The 24,377-nt window shown below is 43.2% G+C and overlaps 1 protein-coding gene across 1 annotated transcript; it reads right to left on the minus strand.

Annotated features, from left to right (window-relative positions):
* Positions 1–9,546: 9,546 nt before the first annotated feature.
* LOC104503705 (protein FAM122A) lies at positions 9,547–20,923 on the minus strand. Its single transcript, XM_010154187.1, has 9 exons — positions 20,848–20,923; positions 15,977–16,033; positions 14,119–14,162; positions 13,985–14,039; positions 13,442–13,534; positions 12,805–12,893; positions 12,076–12,140; positions 10,931–11,027; positions 9,547–9,930 (listed from the first exon to the last, which is right to left on the minus strand). Exons 1-9 carry the CDS (start codon positions 20,863–20,865, stop codon positions 9,771–9,773), a joined length of 678 nt encoding a protein of 225 aa, XP_010152489.1. The 5' UTR covers positions 20,866–20,923; the 3' UTR covers positions 9,547–9,770.
* Between the last annotated feature and the right edge of the window lie 3,454 nt (positions 20,924–24,377).

Genomic DNA, 24,377 nt, shown 5'->3' on the forward strand with positions numbered 1-24,377 from the left:
TGCAGCTGTTTTGTACCACAACCATAGATGATAAACCGGGTTCTGTAACCGGGTCCTTCCGCGTCACAGGGCCACGTGCGGCATGTGAACCGTGCACCGAGCTCTCACTGCCTGCCCGCGTGGCAGTCCGCCTTCCCCGCCGGCTAAGATAAGGGATTTCTTTTGTATTTATGCACTTTTACTTTATTTTTTGGCCTGTGACAGGGTAAAGTGTTGTGTCTTTAACTGTTTTATTCTGTGAAATTAAAGTATTTCGGTCTTAATTCTTGTCTTTCAGGTCTCATCACCATGGTTATTCTGAGGACATGAGCAGTGAGTTTCTGGGATGTCACACACCTTACTGTATATTCACATCACGAATGTGGACTGCCTTTTACCCCCATTTGGCTCATTAAGATGCTAGCAAAAACCATTCAGTGATTTCAGATACCTTCAGAAGTGTAATATATTTTAACTGTGTATAATAAATGAAAGACTCAAAGCACTGTTCGGTGCTTCTGTATCAGACAGCTACGAAATGTTCGGTGATACCTGTGAAAAAAAATTTGGAAAACTTTTATATCTACGCCTACTGTAAAAAAATCCTCATTAAAGCAGCATTTGTTATTTTTAGTCTACGGTCACATCAGTGCGTGGTCACTATGAAAGCAAACTGTCCTAGGTCAGACGGTCGGCTGCTTTGCGGCTGCCCGTGCTGAGGCTGGTGTGTAACACCTCTGTATCCAGAGCAGAAGGACGTGACTAATCATGGAAGACAGTGAAAAATTCCATCAGTGAACCCATGAAATAAACCATGAATTTTAGGTGAAGCCATTCTCTAATCCCTTCATTCGTTCGTTACCAGTCTGTCGGTGAGCGCTCGTTTCCGTACGCGGGGAAATAATTCCTGCCGCAGCCGTTCTGTACCACAACCGTAGACGATAAACCGGGTTCTGTAACCGGATCCTTCCGCATTGCAGGGCCACGTGCGGCACATGAACCGTGCACCGAGCTCTCGCTGCCTGCCCGCGTGGCAGTCTGCCTTCCCCCCCGGCTAAGATAAGGGATTTCTTTTGTATCAGAAACTCCTCCGAGGCCAGTTTTATATTCCAGGTGAACCTTCACCTTGTTCCCTGTAACGAGCATCTCCCTCCATTCAGCACCACGTTGCGGAGATGTACGTGGGGGAGCGTTCCCACTGCAGGGCTGCTATTGCTGCACCTGGTGCGTACACACAGGTCGGGGTTTGTAGGGCGGCCACGGAGCGTGCTCTGAGCTGTATAAAACACATTTTGGAAATTAAACCTCCTTTCCCCCTGCATGTTATGGCTTACTACTCTTCTGCCTGTGCGTGGAGATACAAAGAAACCGCGCAGGTAGGCGGCTGTTGAAAAAAATGAGAGAAAGCTTGAATTTGAGCTGTTAATCACTGTACATTTTCTTTCTATAAAATTGTTTAAAGGGCAATAAAACGTGAGTGTAGTTGATTCTCAGAAGAGCAGAGATCGTGTTGTCTATTCACGTCGGACGCTGAAGAAAAGTCAAACGCCACCGTGGAGAAACCAGCCCCCTGACTGGTTTGGGAGGGCGCTGCGGGCACGGCCCTCACCCCCACCCCGAGACGGCGTTTGGGTGACAGCGTTTCCCGATGGCTCCAGAGCCGCGCGCTTGTGCCTTCTCCATCGGCGCTGGCAGTTCCCATTTTCGTGAGGTGGTTTAACCTGCTGCTTCCTGAGGAAGGGCAGGGAGCTGAGCAGAAGTGAGGGAGGTGGAACTACCATGGGGTAGATCTCCTTGCTCTCGGGCATTAAGGCATTTCATTGTGCCCAAGATGATTTAAAACAAACCACCACACACCGAAAACCACACAACCCCACTTTTTTTCCTTCCCTATCCTGGTGTTCCAGTCACGGGCCAGGATAGTGTTTCGCCAGGCATCTGCTGTATGGGGGAGAGAATCTCCCATGCAGGAGCTGCAGACTCCTTATTTCTGCAGGACAGTGCATGCACGCAACTTGGGAAGCGAGACCCAGATTGCCAGCCTTCGGTTTTGAGGAATTTCAAGAGGATCAGTTGGTTTAGAACAAGACCTTGACCCAAGAATTCAGCAACAAAAAGTTATCAGCAACTAAAAAGATGGAAACACGGGGCCGTTTCTTTGTCAAGGGCAAGCGAGGAGCAACACGTGGGTAAAGATTAAACGACCAGTGGAACTCAACAGATGCAGATAAGCCTGGTGCCTGGGCAAAGCAAACACGGCGAACATGAATTCCGACTTCTGCCTCCTTTGGGGAGTTACAGCACACTCCGTAGTCACAGATTTACTCTGGTGTTGGGAAAAGGAGACCTGAGGGCAGTTTCCGTTCAGCGCTGCGAGGGGGAAGGTATCGAAGCATGTTACAGCACGCCGACGGGGAGACACCAGTCACATTTTACCTGCTAGATACACCAGAGCTGGAAGGTGTTTTCCCATATATGCACACACCTCTTGTACTCAGTAGGATTATGGAAACACTGATTGCCTTTGGAAATAAGACCCAAGACAGAGAATGTGCTTCCTCTTAAAAACACCAGGAAAAACAGTTACGTCTTCACGTCATTCCCCATTCCTGACTCTTAAAGACGGTTTTGTTTGTGTTGCCTTGAAATGGGAAGGTATTTTCGGCAGACAGTCAGGAGAGCTTTAGGATCATCCAGCAGGAACAATCACCTTGTTGACCCAGCATTTGTACGGCACCGGTATGCCTCAAACGAGAGTGCTACGGAGATCACCGCCATGAGCGTCGCTCCTGGCTGCTACAGGCTTGGAGCAGGATCTCTCTAGGGCTTTGCACCAGTCTGGATCAGAAAGGCTTAGATGTCCCTCATTTGTCTGAAGGCGTGAGTCACAGGATGCTTGAAAGGACAACAGATCCAATCTAACCATTCCAGAGCTCCAGGGACAAATGGGCCTTTCCGACAGCATTTGTTTTACCAGGGATTGCAGCAATGGAGCCCCTGGAGGCTGGAGAGTGGGTCAAGCAGCCTCACCCGGAGATCACCTGAAGCCAGACCCAGTCCCTGCAGAGGGAATGCTGCTGCTGTTTCTGCAAACGTGCCTCAGGCAGAAACCAAGCGTGCTGTCCAATGGTGACAGTCACTGCTCTTCTCTAAACAGCCCAGCAGTGGCACCTGCAGCAGCCCCGAGAGACGCCCGTGCACAGCACTGTGCTTCAGCAGCACAGAAACCCTTCCTGCAGTCGACTGCCAAGAGCTGTCCAAGTCAGTTGTGTGCTACTTCACGTTCACAGCTATCTGATAACCAACAAGCCTAAACTGGAAAGAGGCTGCCAAATACATTCAGCAATAAATCACCCTATTTTCATCCTCATTTGTCAGTGTATAAGATACCTAGCCTCCCTGGTAACAGCTTTCCTTCTAAACGCCAAGTTCCAGCACCCTTTCCTTTGTCAGGAGTATGAATCCCATGCTTAAGCCTTGCATGCTTTGGCAACGCACCCCACTGGCAGGGCAAGGCCAGAGAAGGGAACTTGCCCAAGCCCGTAAACCAGATCCAAAAATACTTCATTTACAGGAAAGAAATTTCCCAGGTGCCAAGTGATCTGTTTCACAGGGCCCATGGTGATCCAGGGCAGCCTCAAAATTCAGGGACCAAGCTGTACAGGAGGTCTTAAGAAACCCCAAAACCTTAAATCACCCTCACTGCCAGGAGGTTGGGTTCTGGGGTCAGAGCAGTTCAGGTACTTTGCGCTCTGACCTGGTACGAGACCCTCCTGGCCAAAAAATGGAGTAGTAAGGGAACAGTGCAACACAAGCACCATCTCTCGTTAGGGCTGGAGGAGGCACATCAGAAGTTAATGGTGCTGGTGTCTCTCTCTCCCTTGCATGCACAGCTCCCTGCCTGAGGGACTAAGACTCTCCGTAGAAGGCGAGTGAAGTACGCCACTGCCAGCAGTGTATTGCTTGGCACTGCTCCACAGAAGCTAGGGAAGATCAGGAAAGCATTCCGACACAGGCCAGCAAGAGCCATTTCAACATAAGCTTGTACATGAGAGGAGCCTGGAGAACCCATGTGTCCTCAAAAAGTACGTACTGGAGGCACGAACCCAGGCAGGCGACACTCGCAGCGTAACAGCTAAAGCCAAGGAAGGGGATACACTCACCTTGTGCTCTGTTTTTGTCTTCTACAGAACACAGAAGCGCTACCATGCGCTAACTACCTGCACAATGAGCATCAGCTCCTGCGAGTTTGCAAACCTCTGTCACCACGCCGACAGCGCAATGTGGAATTAGCACGAAGGAACGCACGCCGGTCTTCAGAACGGCAGAGACGGCGAAGGAGTAACTTCGGCAAGAGCACAGCCGTGATTACAGCAGGGCAAGCAGAGCAGCGGATGATGGCCTCGCTAGGAGGAAAAGGCTGGGGGAAGGCCCGCGGGAGCGACCGGCTCCCTGTGACACCTCTGGTGCGGAACATCAGCTCAGACGCTCAGCTGCAGCCATCCCCATCCCAGCCAAACGAGATACCAAGGAGGAACAGAGACGACCGATAAAATGTGTAACAAAGGGCATAAAAGAATCAAGAGTCTGCAACGAAACCTAAATGCATGTTTACGGGTGGAAAAAGAGAGGAATTAACACCACCATCCACAATAATGTGAGCACGTTCTTCTCTAGGAAACGGCAGACCCTTTAGGTGGCTTAAGGTACAAACATCAAGGTGTTCGACGAGTATCTGCTTTGACAAACAAGAAACCACCATCAGGAATCAGAGAATGAATCACAGAATAGTTTGGGTTGGAAGGGACCTTAAAGATCATCCAGATCCAATTCCCCTGCCATGAGCAGGAACACCTTCCACTCGACCAGGGTGCTAATAATATTATAATATTTGACCAGGAGACAAATAAAACTGCAGTAACACCCCAGAATCCCACAATCCATCAGCATTACCAAACCCATTAGCACCTTCCCCTCAGGAATCTTGCCAGGACTCTCCAAAATCAAAACCTACAGCTGAAGCGAACGGACTTGGATCTTGATTTGTTTCTAGCAGGGAGTTACTTGCAGCGATTTCAGTGCCACACAGCCTGATTCAGCCTGGCTTGAGCGACAACAGTGTGTGCTCTTGCCGTGTCACAAAAACCAAACACGTGATACACATATCAGGGTTTCGATTTGTCTCCACACAAGGGGAAAAAAGAACCACAAGAACCAAAGATCAGTACCTCTGGAAAACTTTCTCCCGCTTAAGCAGCTCTTCCTACCTGAGCTGCCACCAGCAAGATACATCCACGTGCCATTATTAATCACAGAAAAGTCTTCAATAACGAGCGTTTTACAAGGCTCTTCTGACGCAAATAGAAGCAACTAGACTGTTCAAAGAACTTAAAATTTGATAAATGCCAGGCTAGTCTGAGGAATCTTCCTGGGAACAGGGAATTCTCACTACTTCCTTGAGGCAGAGGCTGTTTGGTTTTGGTTTAAACACACTCAACTCCTCCCCCTCTGGAGATTTCTGTTCCCGAGCCAGCTACTGAACTCCTTCTGCTGTTTGTTTTTCCCCCCTCCTCTCTCCTGTTTCTACCCCAAAACCCCAACAGGGGAAGCAGTCTCTCCTTTCCAGCACATACATGGGGTCGGGTCTGTCAGATGCGGGGTAGCTGTGTGCTTGGAGATGCCGTGACAGACGAATGGCAGCTCCGGACCGAGAGCTGCGCTGGCTGCCAACCGATCTCAAGTTTATCACACAAGGATGCTCACACCAAATATACAGAAACGGGAAGACTCTTCTGTTACAGGTAAAACAAACAACAAACAATCGTCCAAGAGACGCCCTGGGGAAACAGACACCAAGTAAAAAACAAACGGTGACAATTTTTTCATCCAGCCCTTGTAAAGGACTCTCGCAAGCCAGGAGCTCCCCCCCGGGGTCGGTAAGGCTTTGGTTGCTGTGCCGTAGCTGTAAACATGCAGCTATGTTTACAAACATTTTAACCTGGTGCTTCCAGGAGAAGAGGGATCACCTTAAACTCCATCTGCTAGTTGGTGACAAGAAAGGTTGCTTAAACCCAGATCCGAACAGCTCTCACACTTGAATTATGACTCCCGAAGCGCTCTATTCTAAGTAAACGTGTTATGACTCCAACATATGCAAGAAGACAACAGCACGAAGCGAACGCTGCCGAAGCGACTGCTGCCGAGAAACGCACAAGCTGTTCTCAAGCTGGAAGCCAGCGTGCGGAGGTCCCGAGGTCGCACCTGCCTGCAGTCACTTGACTAACAAGGAATCTCACGAGAGCAGGGCCAGACTCACAAACACAGCACAACACGAGAACCACGATAAACGCTGCTAAATGGGAGTATCTTCCTCTCACCCACACAAGACCACGGGGATCTGTTCTGTTTGTACAGATCATTCACACTCAAGTTTTCTGAGGAGAGGTGAAAAGAGCAAGTTTAGGATTAAGTTTTCCTGTTAATGTCAGGCCCACAGGCAGCTGCTCAGCTGAGTTTGCAGATAAACTGCCCCGCTGACAGCACAGACCCTCGCAAGTTCATCCGGCTGATGCACGGGCTCGTTCTTCCTGGTGTTTGTCTCTCTCTTCTGGCGCGAGGCATCTACTCCCCTGCTCTACGCAGTAACCGCCCCTGCGCTCATTCCAAAGACACTGTCCCCCTGAGCACTGGCACGGTTATCGATGTTCCCTTGGCAACTGTGCCACTCTGGGGAAGGTGGAAGGAAGAAAAACACCTCTCGGTTGTCACAGAAGGCAGAGCGGCCCAAGACCCGGTTTAACAGCCAAGGAATCCCGCAGGGTGGTTTTCAACCGGACCATCCAAGTGCCGATGACGAGCGCGATGTGGGAAGGGTGCCCTTCAAGAGGAGTGGCAGAATCCTGCAGAAACAGCTCTATGCCCCAAAAGAGCTGCAGAACAAAACAAGAAGTTTATACATAATTATATATATAAACTACACATTACACATCTCTAGGATCATAATTCTTCCAATGCGGCCTGGGATGAGAACGCTGCACGTTTCTTCTCCGAGGAAGACAAGGCGGCAGGTATGGGTAATATACGCTCGGACCAGTGAGGGAACATCATACGCAAGAGTCCCAAAACTGTGACCCTAACTCAAGCAAAGCTTCAGTATCCATTGCTCACGAGTAAAAAGGCAATGAGTAAAACAGGTAATACTAACACCGTGAGTTACTACACGAGTACAGGGTTGATTGTGCTCATTGTCCAACATCCCAATCCTCCGATTCCAGACGCGTTATTTTGGAACATAATTTGGTTTCAAAATGTAATCTTTCATTTCAGTGGGAAAAAAAAGATACATGCCTCCTGACTGCAGGGTGCAAAACTGCAGCTGCTCGATGCCATGGGCAGACAAGAGATAGAGACGCCCTCTGCCACGACTTCAAGGTGATTTCTGTTTTGCAAAAGCAGGGAGAGGGATGGATGCAGACACATAACTATTCCTCCCCCCAGCAGCATTACTTGCACGACTAAGGCACACCGCAAAGGCTCCCCACTGCTCCCCAGCAGGTAAGACCTGCCCACCAGCTAGCTGCAGCTTCTGCCTTCCAAACCATTTCACCATGAAATCCAGGTGTAGGCTAGAGACACCTTTAGCTACTAATTGTTTGGACAGCGTTTCATTTTATTCTTTGGTTTTCCTACAGCTGTCACAGGACTGTAAGACAGCATTGCACTAGGAAAACAGAAAAGGCTGCTGCAGATTTTAGGCCCAACTTAGATGTAAACTAGACCGGGTGGAAGCGGGTTACAATAGATATTCTGATTTAAAAACATTTAATCCCAGTTGGAAACAAGAATACGGTTACCTCTCAAAGTGCAGAAACAGCAAGATGTGTTTATTTTTCCACTTATTGGCACTTATTTGAAAAACAGCATAAATATTCAACAGAACAGAGACGAGTTGACGCAAGACAACCCAGACGCAACTATTAAAGGCCTCTGCTGATGCATCTTTTAACAAAGACTGGAAGAGACATCAGGAGGTTCGTTCTTAAGAAATAAGCAAGATTAAAAAAAGAAAGTCTTGCCCTCAGCCCGGCAGAGTGAACGCGCAGCAACTCTTTGGCACACATCTGGAATTGTGAAACGTAACGACGCCCTATTAGACCGAGCAAACCAATAGCAAACACGAGCTTGTCCATCTGCCGCCGGGCTGAAGGGCAGGCTGAATTTAAAAAGGAACAGCAGGTGGGAAGCTATTACAATAATTTATGAGGAATGAAAACAGAAGGAAGCCATGTCATATCTTACTTGAACCTAGTAAAACTTAAATACATCCTATTTTCTTTCTGTAACAAGGACACACCGAAACTGGTCGTTGGTCCTCGCACTCCAAGCTGTCCATTTCTAACTTTGATGGCTGCCGTCAGTCAAAGCTTCAGCCACGTGAGTCTTTCACATCAGAGTTCTTTTCTCCTTCTGGAGGAAGTTTCCATACTTTTCTCACTTTATTACACATTACAAAGATTTAGTGTTTAAAAATAAAAGATTCTGCTTCATTATTAACCTCTCAGGAGAGAAGGCCCGACACCCCATCGCACAGACGCACACACACGTACACATGGGACCCAGCAGGGCAGTTCAACTGCCTAACGGGAGTCAACAACCAAAACGAGGTTGCCACTGGAGAATCTGAAACAGCTGTCCACGGTGGGGTTCAGATTCCTCCTCCTATCTGGGGAATTCCAGAGTTGACAGCAGGAGACCTCAACCCACTGACTTTTCAGAGTACAAGAATTCTGAAAGAACTCAGCCGAATTCTAGGCTTCCAATCAGCATCTGAAGTTTTCAACAGCAGAAATAACTTGATGCCGTTGTTTGAGGAAGTGACATCAGAGGATTAAACATGTTTGATCGCTTCAGTCTGTGAAAAGGCATTCGAGATTCCTCACTGTGTTTGTCCAACAAAAGTCAGATATGAAGACGAATACTGTCTGTTACAATAACGCAGTTCTCAAGTACTAAATCCGAAAACCTCAGGATTTAATGTTTTTTTCAAACATCGTTACTGTTTTCCCCTATTAAAAGAACTTTAACAGAGCATCCACCACTCTAATAGGTCATCTAAAGGGGGCAGAAAAAGAAAATAATACAAAACCCCAGAAGAATGTCCTACACCTAGTTGGGATTTAGTCACACCAGCGTTCATGATCATGAATAAAATCCAACACATAAATTTGACAATTCACCAACTTGTTCTTTGACATCTATCAGAACGCAGAATCGATTAACAGCAGTCATACAGAATGCAAGAATCAATTCCCCCCTTAATATGAAGAACAAAAAAATGTAAATATCTAACACTCTGGGAATGAAAGCAAATTAGTAAGCTGCCTGACTGGTTTGAGAGCGAGGCCAAAAGTGAAGGTTAGCTGTTAGTACGTAAGCACCATGTTATGTTAGTGAGGACACTGCCTGCTGGCAGGTGAAAGCCGTCTTCCACAAGCAGGATGCACACACAGTATTTGTAACTTATGCCAAGAAGACAATACCCATTGTAAAACAACAGCTTGCTTCCTGATGTTAGCATCAAACATGTCTGCAATTCAAATGCTTACTGTATCTTAGTAAATGTCATACAAATCACTAGAAATGTGAATTCCTCCTCAAGGAACTATTCTGGAAGTTTTCTAGAAATAATGACATTTCTGGAAGTTCCTATGAGGAACAGAATCAGTTACACACAACAAAGTCCTGTTGGTATCCAGCCTGTTTCTCAGTGCCCATCAGCAGACCTCTGCGTCTCAATTAATAGGTAACTTGGCCGCAAGATCTACTGGTAAAAAAGGAGACCTGGAGTCAGAAAGCGAGACCGGGGAGTCTGTGTTGGTGCCGACTTCAGCTGGCGAGTCACAGGACGAGCTTGCACTGCTTCTGTTGTCATCAAGGGCGTGTGCTGACAGACTGAAAACAGAGTAACATCAAGATACAGAAATGAGGCACTCCTTCTGATAAGTTTCAAATACTAGCTTCCATGCATTATAAAGATGTTTCTGAAGGAACAGTAAGCCCTGTGATTTGAAATAAAACTCCAACTGCATACCTAGCAGCCACTTCCAGATAACCTCCTGCCAATTTCCTCCTTCAGCTCACCAGAAATGGAGTACTGACTAGAAGCATCGGGCTGAGCAACTCACGGCAAGCTTCACCCCGCCTCCTACAAGGCCGGTGCGAGCACAGCCTCTCCTGCCAATGACCAACTGCACGTGCTTCAGCTGTACCACTCACTGTGTAGTGCACAGATCACCTATAGTTACAACTGTGTGTCCCCTCATCAGCGATACCATCAAAGTGCTTTTTAAAATTACCATCTCCTAAACCCAGACGCAGCGGCTGAACCTGCACTGCTACCCCTATCGTGCACAGGGTGTGCAAAAAAGATGTCTTTAAAGTACCTTTAAAATGACTATTTGACTATTGCCACTGCACATCTATGTGTTACTAACCTCTTGACTGAAACACTAAATCAAAATCCCTTGCTATTTTAAGCTCTTACGCTTTTTTACGTAGCACTTCTCTCCCCCCAGCAGGGAGGGTCAGACACACAAATTTTCCTATGTGACTAAGAGCAAGGAAAGAAAAAGACAAAACCTAATCCACCCACAAGCATTAGCATTCATGTTCGATCACAACTCGAAACTAGGCTGCAAAACTTGCCAGTCACGAGGTATCTTTTCCTGAACATGCTCAATTCCTATGTACGTGAAGCACCTTAACAGTCAGCCCTAGAAACTCTAAGTACGTAGCGCGTCTTACTGCCTGCTTACTGGGATTTCAGTGCTGCACAGTTATGAGATGTCTGCATTAAAAAACGAACCAAACTCCACACACAGTCATCACTAGATGAGAAAAGACTTGCTCATGCTTCCGATGAAATCGACACCATAAATAGCACAGCATTTACCATCCCCCAAGGTCCACCTGATGGGAAACTTCAGGGGTAAGGATGCTGGTGGATCCTTGGAATAATCTTTTTGGATGATCTTCTACCTCTGTTACACCTTTGGTAAGAGATAAGGAGTGATAAATAAAATTACTACTCATTTAAACTGAAACCCACTTTCAGTGCACTCGTACAGAGCAAACAGAACAGAGGCTCGCGCTTGTTACAACAGATTTCAGTGTTGTTTTACATGTAAAACACAGAAGTTAGATGCTGAAACTTTAAAGACTGTCTATTTCTTGGCAACATTTTAGTCCAAGCTTCAGGAAAGTTTAGTGAGTTATGAACTGAGGTCTAGATAGCAGATATTTACTCTTCAGTAGGGAAGAATAGTTGTCTTGTGTCAGTTTATTCGGCTATCAGCTCACTGACTAGCTCCACCAAGGCAGAGAAGCTGAGAATAAGGAAACCTTGTTTTCCTCTTGCAATCAATAAGAACAAGCTCCAGGATTATCATTGAACTTATATATTGACTTTGCTGTCCAAATATACTAGAAAAGAGGATAGATATATGCCTAAATAGGCTGCGACAGAACACAGTACTTTTAAAGCTGTCTCACAGCCAGAAGCGTTCTGTTAAAGGTGAAGCACCAACATATAAACCCAGATGCAATAAAACAACCAGGAGTTAAGATTGAATAAAAATGCAGGAAGATAAACCTTTCCCAGTAAAGCTGTAAGGCATCTGCCAGGTCTCTGCATGAGGTTTTAGTTCTGAAGGGTGATTTTAAACCGACAGTACCCGTGTGCTTCAGTTAACAAATAGAAAGTTTGGAAAGTCCTGGCTAAGTTCAACATCACAATAGCTGTATTTCTTGTTTCGTTAAGCAGGTTACATTGGTTTTGTATCAGATCTCTGTGACTACAGCAAGGGAGAGGCGTTAGAACAGAACAACCACTGGTTTTATGGAATGGTAAAAAAAATAATCCAACAATTTGTTTTATCCCTACAAACAGTTCCATTTATTTGGTCATCTGTAATTCCTTCCATTTCTAGTCATTCTCTGAAGTATCAGCCAACTGAACAGAATTATGAAGTGAGCTGTATGAATTATTATAAAATTAATCAGTTGGCCTATTAGATTAGCCAAACCCAAACACTGTACCTTTTCTTTTTATTGACCCAAGAACACTTGGTCGTATGCAGTTGATCGGACTCTGGCTTCTCCTGCTAAAAGAAGGCACATGCTATACTGATATCACTAGTAAAGGAAGCCTGAAATCATGCACAGAATTCAAAAGACATTCAGATGACCAACCACAAAGTAGAGAACACTGAGATAACTGACAGTAAGACAGCTTATCCAAAATTCGTCCTTTTTAACTTTTTTCTTAAGAAAGGCCAGGAAGCATAGACCTTTAAAGTTTAATCCCATCAACTCACAGCTGGGGCAGTCTAACAGCTCACATCCAGGCACTGACCAGATCTCAGTTGATGGGCAGTACTTTGCTGAACTCATAGAATTTAATTGTGTTCTCACATCACTCACAACATCATCCAACGCAACTAAAACCAGAATCAGTAACAAAACCTAAACCTGTTTGTTTGGGGTTTTTTCCTCCACTTAAAATTCAATTCAATTACTTAAGATGTGGTAAGAGCAGTATAGAGACGATGCTGAGAAGACAGGTGCCACGACGCAGCCCGCTTCAACGTTATGACACAAGCATTTAACACATATTTTAGAGCATTGTAAAATCTAAAGTTGACAGGAATATATAAAGCTGTATTTGTGATCAGCAATCGGTGACATACATAACAAACTCTGGTATTTCAAACGCCTGCTCTAACAAGCCACACCAATTTTCCATTATTGATACGACCTGGCACTTACCTGGAAAATCGCCTTGTTGGGCTTGGGCTTGGACTTGGAGGTAACCCAGTGCTACTGACCAAACTTTGCAAAGATGGTGAGAAACATTGCTGAGAGCAAAACAGTTTGTTATTTACATATCAACACTGTATCACGCTCATAGAACAACCGATCCTTCTCAGAGGTAAATAACCAAACCACTGTGAATTTACAGAACCAGTCAATTTGGTCAAGTATGCAGAGATACCACTTCTTGTTACTAAGGAAAATAAATTACAAAATTGGACAGATTCCATTTTCATGCAGAATACATGCAAGCCGACAAGGATTTATTCTACCACAGTCTGCTTAAACAGACTACGGTTCATAAAATAAGAATGTATGCCCCTTTTTATTCCAAGAGGAGGGCAAATGAAGAATAAGGTTGTTAACCACAGATCAACAGTCGAGCACTCCACAGAAATGCACATCCACAAGATGTACAACTGCCAGTTGGTGTTTTCTGGTTTGGGCTTTTAGGGTTTCTTTCTTTACCCTCTAGTTTCTTGTTTGTGGTTGAGGTAGAAAGGAGCAGGTGGCTTAACCTTTTGCTATTCGTTTGCTTGAGTTTATTTAGCACTACTCAAGATAAAAGCCATTATTACAATGTTTTGCTCACCTTCCATATTCCTCTGGTAGGTGAAGGAGCTGGAGAAACTGGGACAAAGTCTACTTGCTTTGGTGATAATGGTTTTTCAAAATCATTGTCGCTCTGTAAACAGTACATGTAATTAATCTCATAAGTAGTACCTTAACATGAAAAGGACTGATTGGTGTGGAATTCAGTGAGATTCCAAAGTTAACCTCTATCATATTAATAATTTTTAGGTAGCCATTTATGAGTTTATGTTTAAAAAACAAACAAACCCAAACACAAAAGCCAAAACAACAAACCAAACAAAAAGCCTGAAGTGTTACGTGGTGAGTATCAGAATATGGAAGAAAATAGAAAATTTGCGCAGGCAGACATCCATGCAATTTTCTTTTGACATACCAGCTGATAATTCTATGCCTTGTTAGTGTGAACAATTGCTGATCAAAGGCAGCGATATACGAACACCTTAATTATAGGCCAAACCATAAAAGAAAATATTTACATGAGAGAGTCTCTAGAGTCCAGATACTGATGACAGAAACACAAATTAAAGCACAAAAGCATTACCAGGCTCAAGCTCTCCTCCCACGAGTGGCTCATCTGCATCGCTACTTGCACTTCTCTACAAAGAAGAAAAGAAATGTATTGTCCCAGGCCCAGAGAAGGCAGCAGTCAGAGTTCCAGTCTGCCTTAACGGTTACCTTTCGTGTACTGTTTCTCTGTTCATCAGATTCATCCCTTCTTCCTAAAAGATTAACAGATGAAAAATTAAGACAAAGGAAAAGCAAGCTTTGCTACAGTAAATGAGAAAAGCTCATTTTGTTTCACTTCAGCACATGGAAAATTTATTTCACCTCGGTTAAGCAACAATAACCTTAAGCTCTCAGTTCATGAGAAAGGTTGGAGGGGGAGAGGATGGGAAAGAGATGTAGCAAGACAGGCCATCACACAAGAAGTGCTGATGGGAGTTGGTTGTTTCTCAAGCAGCTTTTTAATTTTCATTACTATCCAAGAGGTAGTTATAAAACTGAACAGTGATAACACAAACCAAACATTTTGCACATGTTAAAGTATCTTTATGCAGTCTAGTATAGACACTAGAAAATACAAATACTGGGAACTGGTACAGACAATCCTCAAAAGCATGACTGGATCCTCACCTTTTCCTTATCCTATGTATTAGTAATTAACTAGACTCTGACAGCATCTCCTGGGCAGTGCAGTCAAGTTTTTTTTAATAAAAACCTCCATCAAAATATTATTAAAATGGACCAAAGGTGTAACATAAAACTAACCGTTAACACCAAGTTAAAGTACAAACTTGACACAACCCCCACTTAAGTATGCACCTTTCCTTAAAACGAGCTGAATACTGCCCAGTCTGCTGAGTGAATTAACAGGTTCCCTAATTCAGTCCAGTTCAAGAACAGAAGTTCAGCCAAACATCTTCACAACTTTCATCGCATGTAGGAAGAGTCTTAACAACGTAGTTCAACTGTGTGATTATTTGCTAAGATTTGAAAAATTTCAGAAGTAAATCACACATGTTCCCATCTGTGCCAGGAGGTATACAGGACATATTAATCCTAAGCTTTTTTATATTGTTAAAAACAGCTCTACAACTGACCCGGGTGCTTCAGGTAAATTATTTACATAACAAAAGCAAGCAGCTATTTTCTTCAGGATTACTATGCCTGCACCTTAAATATCTGAGGTGGGAAGCAGAAGTACCTTCCAACACTTCACACAGTTGTACCCTGAAAACACTGTCCGAAGCAGTAAACAGTTTTCTTGACTTTTCACCCCGTAAAAATCAAGCCTGTCCATTGAAAACTAGCAAGTTAAAAAAAAAAGGTATATTAAAAAAAAAATCAAGCCTCTTGAAGACAATTTTATAAAGATTCTAGTGTCAAAAAGCCAACATATAAAGTGGATGAACCCCAAGGGTTTGAGCTCGATTTTAAAATGTGAGTCTTTAGACTGTGGTCTGTTGTCTGGTAGCAGCGCTATTTAAGCCTACTCAGATATTTGCCACCCCTCCCTTCTTCCGTGCCTGCTCTTGTGCCCTTCCCCCTCCACTCACGCTGTGACAGCACAAGTACAGTGACCCGGGTAAGAAAAGTACACAGATGAAAACCAGCTCAGACAGAAGAGTCCAAGCTATTTTTTAGCCAGAGCGCTTCCTTATCCAGTTCATCTGGCTGCTCAGGCGTCTTGTGCCAACACAAGCTAAGGAACACTTTGTTATTGGCCCTGAATATTTATGTTGGCGCTACTGCCAAACACTTGGTGGAACTTTACCCCAAGGATTTACATTAAAGGTTTCCCTTCTAAAACATCCATTTTAAGATTTCTCTTTCCGCTCAAATCTTCTTCTTACTAGAAGATACACTTTACTTTAGGAGATGTAGACCTCTGCAGACAACATACAGCTTTTGTTTTTGAAAACACCCTGATAAGGCTGCTGCAGACTCTGCATTACGGTTTCTAAGCAAAATCTATAGGCATTTGAAGGACATTACACATCAACTGCAAAAAAAATGACCACCAATACCTTACCTGTTTGATTTGATGAAGACGGCTGCTCGGAATGCGGATAGGAGATGACGGCACAAACTGAAAAACAAAGCCACATACAACTGAAACACACTTAGAAACTACAGGAGAAGGGAGAGAAAGGTGCAGGAACATTAGTAACCACTCTACAGTGGTACCCCAAACTAAAAAACACGTTGGTTGGTTGTTTTTAAAAAAACAGCATTCACAACATTCCCATATATACATAAAATACATTAATTACTTGCAAGAACATGAGAGTATGTATTCCCATATTATACTGCTTCGTACACTCACAGATGCTAATTGGTATCAGCCTGCCTTTCAGTTCATTTCCAGGTGACTAGGACTCTCAGCCTTCTCTATGGAATGAAGCTGCTTTTAACTAGCACGCTGCCACCCTTAATATAAACATTTTCATTTAAGTGATCCAGAAGGCTCCACAACAGATCATTTAAAATACAAAGCCAAAACCACACTTTGTGCAAAAAGGTTTCTGGATTGTTGCCTGCCTATAAACAAGTAGTTTGACAGATTAACTCTTTGCTAGCCTTCTAATAACTGTTATTTTTAAATACCTTCCTTAAGGTTTCCCAAGAGCTTCTCCAGTTCAGCTTAAATCAGTGGGGATGTAACTAAAATTGTCATCTGTTAGTTTTGACAGTTTTGCATCAAGGTCTCACTGGAATACTACGATCTAAAACAGCATACTCAATCAAAACCAAGTAATTAAAAGTGATTATTTTCTCAAAATATTATTTCCTTTCATATATTTCCCATCCCTCAAACATTTGACCCTCAGTTGACTTTTGTCAGAATCCACCCAGGGGTCAAAAATTCCAAGCATTAGTCAGAGAGGTTTAACAACAACTCTAAGTCTGACAACCCCTCCTCCAAAAACCAAGGTGTCTTTTAAAGACTTTCAGCAAGTAAGGTTTGTATTATTACTAAGTGCTTATATACTTTATACAGTATGAGGCTTTCTCAACTTCACAAAACATTACTAGAGCTCTTCATTATGCTAAACTTGGAGCGACGCTGTGGATGCCTCATCCCTGGAAGTGTTCAAGGCCAGGCTGGATGAGGCTTTAAGCAACCTGGTCTAGTGGAAGGTGTCCCTGCCCATGGCAGGGGGGTTGGAACTGGGTGATCTTCAAGGTCCCTTCCAACTCAAACCATCCTGTGATTCTAACCAACAAACACCAAGTTAACTGCTTGCTGCACCATCTTCTAATCACTGGCAAGGAGAATATGAAGCTTTTGCTGTCTGACAAAAGGTTATGGTAAGTTATGACAGACCATTAATGCTTCATATATCCAGAATCCTCCCTCAAAAAACCCCAAACATCAAGACATCACATCCTTTTTCTCCCAAAAGGTGTTAGCCTATCGCACTCACACAGATGATGTCCAATGTTTGTGCCAGAATTCAGTCATTCTAAAGTCTATAACATTTTGATTTACTACTTCTGAAGTCCACTTCAGGTCAGCTTTACTATTATACTGGGCTCCCAAAAATCCTGTGCACCTAATAAAAATTCCTCCAAGCTGTACCAAGCAATGCAGACATTCAGTTGACCTTGATTCTCACACAGAGAAAAGGATCTGGACAATAGTACATTCCTGCCTATTCACTGCCACTCCACAGCAGAAATGCATTTGTTCCACTCATTATATTCTAATTTTATGACTGTGATCCACGTACTTTAAAGTTTGACATTAGTAGAATATATACAAACCAGTGGCTTGCAGCGTAAAATAAAAATTATAAAAAGACAGTTAAGTGTTCCTCTGCAGGATCTAATGCACTAACTAAACCCATGAACTCTGAGGATCCTACATCCCATCTCCAAGAAATCATGATCCTTGCTTTGTCAATGCTTAAAACACATTTTCCCCCTGTTTGTAGTCCTTTAATTCTTGCAAAAAGAAACCTCAGTCACCTTTTAAAGGATACCTGCTAAAGCAGACTGAACCCATTTGTTAAAATTATCCTATTCAAATCCCCAGTGTTTTAAGAGAGCACAAACCTTACTAAAAGCCATCACAAGCTATTAAACTACCACATGGAAGAGAAACCCCTTTCCCGTCCTCCCTTCTCCAGTGTATTAGATAAGCTTTTTCACGGGAGGTGAAGTTTCAGGAGTGCCAGTTTGGCTGGCAGCACAGCCAAAGTAAGCAGTCCCCTGCCCCGGCACCTCTGCCCTTCCACTGCTGCCCCTACAGTGCCCCTGTCTTCTGCCAACACAAGCATTGGTGGGGCTGCACAGTCCACCTCAACAGGGAACTTTGCTAGCTTAAGAAAAAACATAAAAATAATCGTATTTTGCTGAAACAGTACCTAACCAGCTAACCACAGGCTAAACTGCCTTGCTTGAACATCAAAACAAACCCCTCAACCACACAAACGAAACATTTACTCCCTAGCTACCACTGATACCTTCTGGAAGGCAATGAACAGCAGACACTGAGCTCAGATGACCCTGCCCTGGCTTTACATGCAGTGGCAGAAAATCACAGCTTAAGACCCTTCCAAAACAGCATAGCTGCCCCTTTAGTCATCACTGTAGGAGTTGGAGCCTGAGACTTAGAGAAGCTACTCAAAAAAAGATTTTAGAACCCAGCTGACCAACTGGGACAAGCACAACAGCCCTGAAGATGGAGCTAGATACTTGGCCTTCAGTTTAGCAGCATTTTAGCAACACCCATTGTTACCATGACAGTGAACACAACACAGACTAGACAAATACTAATCTTTTTTTTCTTTCCACAAAGTTTAAACAAAAAATAAAATTTTCCCTGTACTTATAATGTTAAATTAACAAAGTTTCAGTCACTTACTGAATCTTTTAATCCCCCCTGTTAGACTTTACACTGCAACAAAACCTGGATTAGTTTTCCTGAATACAAAAAAGTGTGTTTTAAAGTACATTTTATCACCTATTTAGTGTAAAATTTCATTTACCCTGTCATCTAGCTCCTTAGAAACATAAAACTACACTTAGCTATAGCAAGAACACCAGGTGAGGTTGCTTAGGGTACTTCATGCAAAAGTGTAATTATTTGCACAGTCATTTACCTATGGATGATCCTGGTTTAAGACCACAGAAGGATGAGATAACCTCTAAACTCCTCACCAATTCCATCCCTGCCATCTCCAACAGGACCATAAACCAGACCCTCATTCAAAGACGTATTTCAAAGCAGACAAGGCACTGATCTAGCAGTCAATGGAGCACTTGAGTTTTAGCGCAAGGAAAACTTCACCTGTGTTTTGTCAGCACCTGGTCAGATGGGAGTTAATTTTCAGGATGCTTTTTAATAACTTATTGCGAGGAGAAGAGTTAAGAACATCATCCCATAAAGATGGCAACACTGGTTCAATCCAGAAGACTGCAATATCTATTAGGGGCAGCCAGAAGAGCTAGCCCATCAGTGAACTACCTCCTGCTTCCCAGCAAGTTCCAGGCGATGCACCTTAAAGTAGCATTTTTGCCCAACAACTGAGGACCTTCAAGAAGTAAACACAATAAACTGAGCTTTCACCTTAGCTTGTTTCTCCTTTCAACTGACCACAAGCCTAAACAAAGTTACCTTACGCTGCCACTCTAAGAATACAGATGAAGGAGACTGTTGTTTCAAGACATCTTTACCATGATACATTCTATCGGGTTTTATGTCCTAGCAGGAGAAAGGCTTTTCCACCAATCTTCCCAGAGTTTTACGTAAGTGTCTCGGTTCTGTCACAGATGCAAACCTTTGCTGAAGTAGTTGTCTGTCCTGACTTTAAAACAGAATTTTAGCTAAGGGGCATCAGTCAGAAAATAGAAGAGTAGTATTCTTCTAATATGGGGGACTAATGTAGAGTAGTATTCTTCTAATATGTGGGACTAATGAATTATTTGTAAAGCATCTCCAAAAGATAACTAAGAAAAAACAGGATAGTTGCTGTTAGCGTTACAGGGACTTTGTCTTCCGTATGTAAAAGAAAATTGATACTACTTCCCTCCCACCTAACATAGCTTAATTTTTCTAAAACATTAATAATTAAGTGAATGCAGTTGGATGTTATGTTGTGACTCCCTGTTTCTTAAGGCTGTCCTAGGGGAAAAGTCAAATTTCTGGTCATCCATGAAAGCCTGACCAAAACCGCCTTTTGGTTAGAGGAAATAACTACCCCACGCATCCTAATCCTTTAAAGGTTAGCACCCCATGCTGTCTGTGTGACCCTGTGCAGGCGCCCTCAATCAGTCAAAAATCACACCCTTCTACCACAATTTGTACGATACTAAAACACAAGTTATGCAATATTCTCTCTGTGTTCAGAATAACATTTTAAAAATTCAGATCTGGGGAGTTGCAATAGCAGAACTCTGACAAAAGCAGAAATCACAAATGGATGACTTTAAGAAATACAGAATCATTCATCTTGGAAGCCTTAAGGTGCGTGTTCTATAAGCCTGTTATGTCTTGTTATATCAGTTGTTGAATACCACTGCCTATTCTGTCATTACTACATGACAGACAAGATCAGAACATAACTGCACTTCTAAATTTTTTTATCAAAAACAATTAGCATGCTGCTTACTGAACAACACATCTACTTATCAGTTTTTCTTGTGAACTACCTTTCTTTACCTCAGAACATCTGCTTGCATTTTACAAAGTTATGATCATAATGAAATATAAGTACTCTCCAAGGCCAAATGGTCTATAAATAAAATTTCACTATAGCTACAGCATATTAATGTCCCAGTTTAGATTCTGAAAACATGCGGTCTAAGTTTCACAGACTACAGTCTCATTTTCTTCTTTCATCCTGTTTGCACACTTCTGCTTTGGGCCTAGTGTGGTTGGTCTAATAGTTTTCTTACCAGACTATGACGATTCATAACTGTGGTACTGTTCCTGCGGGTTCGCAAAACGTTAGCCTGGAACACCTGTGAATTATCGCTGTGGAAAGAAACACTTGTCAAATGCAAAAGCCATTTCCTTCCTATCAAAAAGTACCTCTTAATATAAGGTCAGTTCAAATGCTCTGACAGCCATCATTTCAAGACAAAGCACTCGAGATACAGGTATGTAAGAGCTCTTTTAGCTTGTTGGCAGAGTGGAAACCAAATTGCTCATCCCCCGAGCCCCAGGTACTTCAATTAATGACTTTAATTAATCACATTGAATCTTCAGACTAACTGAAAAGTTGAGACTGCTCATTTCTGTGGGTATTGATGATATTTGGAATGGCTGCAGATTGCATATGGCTTTGAACAGCATTCAACAGAACAAATTTACAAGTAGGATACAACCAGTAACTGAAAACAGCTTCAATGCCAGCCATAAAACAGAATAAAAAATATAAAATAACTTGATAAATTTATCACTCTGAACATTTAAAAAGTTCTAAACTTTTTTGCAGGAGGGGTTAAATTAAACACAGTAAAACCAGTTTTTAAAGCCCTAAGAATTTTGATCACCATCACATTTCTAGCCGGGAAGCAGTGCATCTGTTTAAATAACGCAGGATTAGTTATCTGATATAAAACAAGCTCCTTTCTCAAGGCAACTTTAGTTCTACTGATTCCTAAAGCAAGTTTCTGTAGTCATCACTGGCGTTATCAACAGCCAGTGATCAGTACTTAATGAATAAGACTGAAGAAATGAAGTTTTTACGGCCACTAGGACAAAAGTTTTGAGCCACAACCCTACAGTCCCCATGCCTAAAAGTCACTGAGGAACTGCCCAGGCAAACAGATCCAGCCGTAAGGCTGTAATCAGATACACGTTACAAGAAGTCACTGGGTTGGATCATTTCGTCTCAGCTGCTAACTTGGGACGAACAACAGCACAACCAGTGCAATTTCTTAAAGCTGATCTGGCCAATAGTACCATCTTGTTCTAAAGGTTGATAACCATAATGCACTTTAAAGACACATCAAACACAGTCCTCCAGTTTAGAATGCACCAGTTAGACACGTAAGTTTTAGACAGCTTTTATCTAGCTGTAAATAAAGAGTAAAAAAGCATATACTGTGAAGCAAAAGCCGATAGCAACTGGCATAAGCACTGTGCTTTTCGCCAAGGAGAATGTGTTGACTCTTCCTCTAAAAGGTCAAGTACAAATGACCAGGCATCTTTTACAATTTCCAAGAAGTTTCACTCAGTTTACACCCACAAGAGATCAAACAGTTCCCATACGATAGGAGGTGTAACAGGAGAAATTTAAGTCGTCTACAACATGATGTTTGGAGATGAGATTTGCACTGAGGCCAACAGATACCACTCCTTCTTAGTGTAAGTGTATAGGTTGGTATGCAAACACAAAGTGCATCCTGAAATCCAGGGTTTAAACCAAGAAACAGGTTGGAATGATACCATACACATTACCACAAGCTGAGTCCAATATTCAGTGAAAAGTAGAAGAGAGGGAGAGTAGAAAACCCCAACCTACATTATTCTCACCTTTAATCTCCCTTAAAAAACACCAGAGATAGTCAGAGCTCAGACTTACCTTTCACAGAAAATTCTTACAGTTCCCATTAAAAATAAAATTTATTTGGCATGAAAATACGAATCAAAAGTTCTGTGAAAGGCAACTTCTGTGATCTAAAATATTACACTTTAAGATGTTCTCTGGCCTTACGGTAACTCATTCGCCAAGCTCCTTACTAGGTCTGTTAATGAAGAAGTCAAACCAGGAGGCAGAGCAGAAAAAGCAAGCTGTTCAAGAGCATGAGCTTTTGTTTCAGTTTACCCAACAAAGCCATTCTGGGAAAAACTGATGTTTCTTGCCAAGAGTTGCAATCTTGCAAAAACAGTATTCTGCTGGAAAATTCCTAACTAACAGGCAAACCACTGCAACCACCTCAAATTACTTCAATGGCGTTTCAGTTTAATTTGCATAATCACCTAATGCATAGCGTATGCACAGTTTCAAGGCAAGAGCTCAGGCTTACCCTTCCACTTGCCCAAACCCTGAATGAAATAACTTGTTTACACGGTTATGGGATGCTTTTTTAATTTGTTGAGTCAATGGTCTCACAGTTTATAAGAAACAACTTATAAAAACATCTTATAAAAACTTATAAACAACTTATAAAAACAACTTATTATAAAAACATCTCTTCTCAGTTATATCATTAGTTCACCTGCTCAGAAATTTCCCTGAGGAACAACTGCCATTTGCAATACTTCTATACTGCATGGAAAAGTAAACTGATAGTTGTTTCATTACGATTAGGTAAAAGAATCACCAATATGTTTACTTAACATTAAATTGGGACTTAAGAAGCAAGAATTAGTATTTCCTCTGAACTGTAATGTACCGTTAACCATTTGGGTACAAAAGATTTATGAAATTTGTTCCTCATTTGACATCTAGCTCCTTACAAAAATATTAAGTTAAAAAAGAAAAAAAAAACCACACACAAAACCAACCCAGAAAATACCTGTGCTTTAGAAAGTTTATTACTAATATGCTCTCCCAAACTGCACATGTATTACTAGCAGCAGCACATGGACTACCTTGAAGTTAGATGGCAGCAGATGGGAGCATCTCCCAACTTCACAGTAGCCCAGAGAAGGCAACACTGTTATAAACTTACCCAAAACCAAAGCTATACAAGAGACCATTACCTCTGAGCTCTCCCCCTAGCACTTGCCTGGGACTGCACTATCTCTGCCCCCTCAGCTGAAGGCAGCTAGACCAGGAACACATGGCAAACATCCAACCCCCCTTGCTAATACCACAGGCTGATGACAATACCCAAGCGAAATAATCTGCACAACTCTCTGTTTCTCCCAACATCACATTCTAACGAAACTAGTATCATACAGAAAAAAGTTCCAGGACAGCCGACACATTGTTTTACACTACATGTAAAAGTTACGTATCTTTCAAGGTCTCATGAAGTTATCCTCTTCACCGAACTCACCCCATTGTTCTGAAAGCATTTATTGTTGTAATCACACGCAAAGCAGTGTTTTTTTTTTGGGGGGGGTCAGACTTGAACCATTTCAGAAATCACAGAGATTGTTACTTTATCTACATAACAGCCGCAACCTTGACACTGCACACTGAATGGTTTTCAGCTACACAGCAGACCTGGATGAAAACAAACCGCTTTAACAAAGCTACAGTACGTCTACCCGGGCTTTCTGCCCCCCCTCCGCACTTAGAGGGATATCTTGCCTAAATCTCACCCCGGCAGGGATGTCCCCGCTTGGGACACCGGGCAAGAATCCACGTTTCCCCGCACGCCCGAGGTACCCAAAGCATCACCCTCGCTTTGCGCGGCGGGACGGGCGGTGAGAAGCACAGCTCCCAGGCCGGCCTGGACAAACTCGGAGCGACCCCCGGGGCTACAACCGGAGCGCCCACGGAGCTCGCACCGGACACCGAGGCGGC

This window comes from Eurypyga helias, unplaced genomic scaffold (assembly GCF_000690775.1).
Source record: "Eurypyga helias isolate BGI_N326 unplaced genomic scaffold, ASM69077v1 scaffold36476, whole genome shotgun sequence".
Lineage (NCBI taxonomy): Eukaryota > Metazoa > Chordata > Aves > Eurypygiformes > Eurypygidae > Eurypyga > Eurypyga helias.

What these genes read in the sequence shown, in the direction of transcription:
- LOC104503705 (XM_010154187.1), bottom strand. An exon ending in GTCTTCATCAAATCAAACAG is followed by an intron (nt 14,163 to 15,976) that starts GTAAGGTATTGG and finishes TTAATCTTTTAG; the next exon opens with GAAGAAGGGATGAATCTGAT. An exon ending in CCAACAAGGCGATTTTCCAG is followed by an intron (nt 12,141 to 12,804) that starts GTAAGTGCCAGG and finishes GCCTTCTTTTAG; the next exon opens with CAGGAGAAGCCAGAGTCCGA.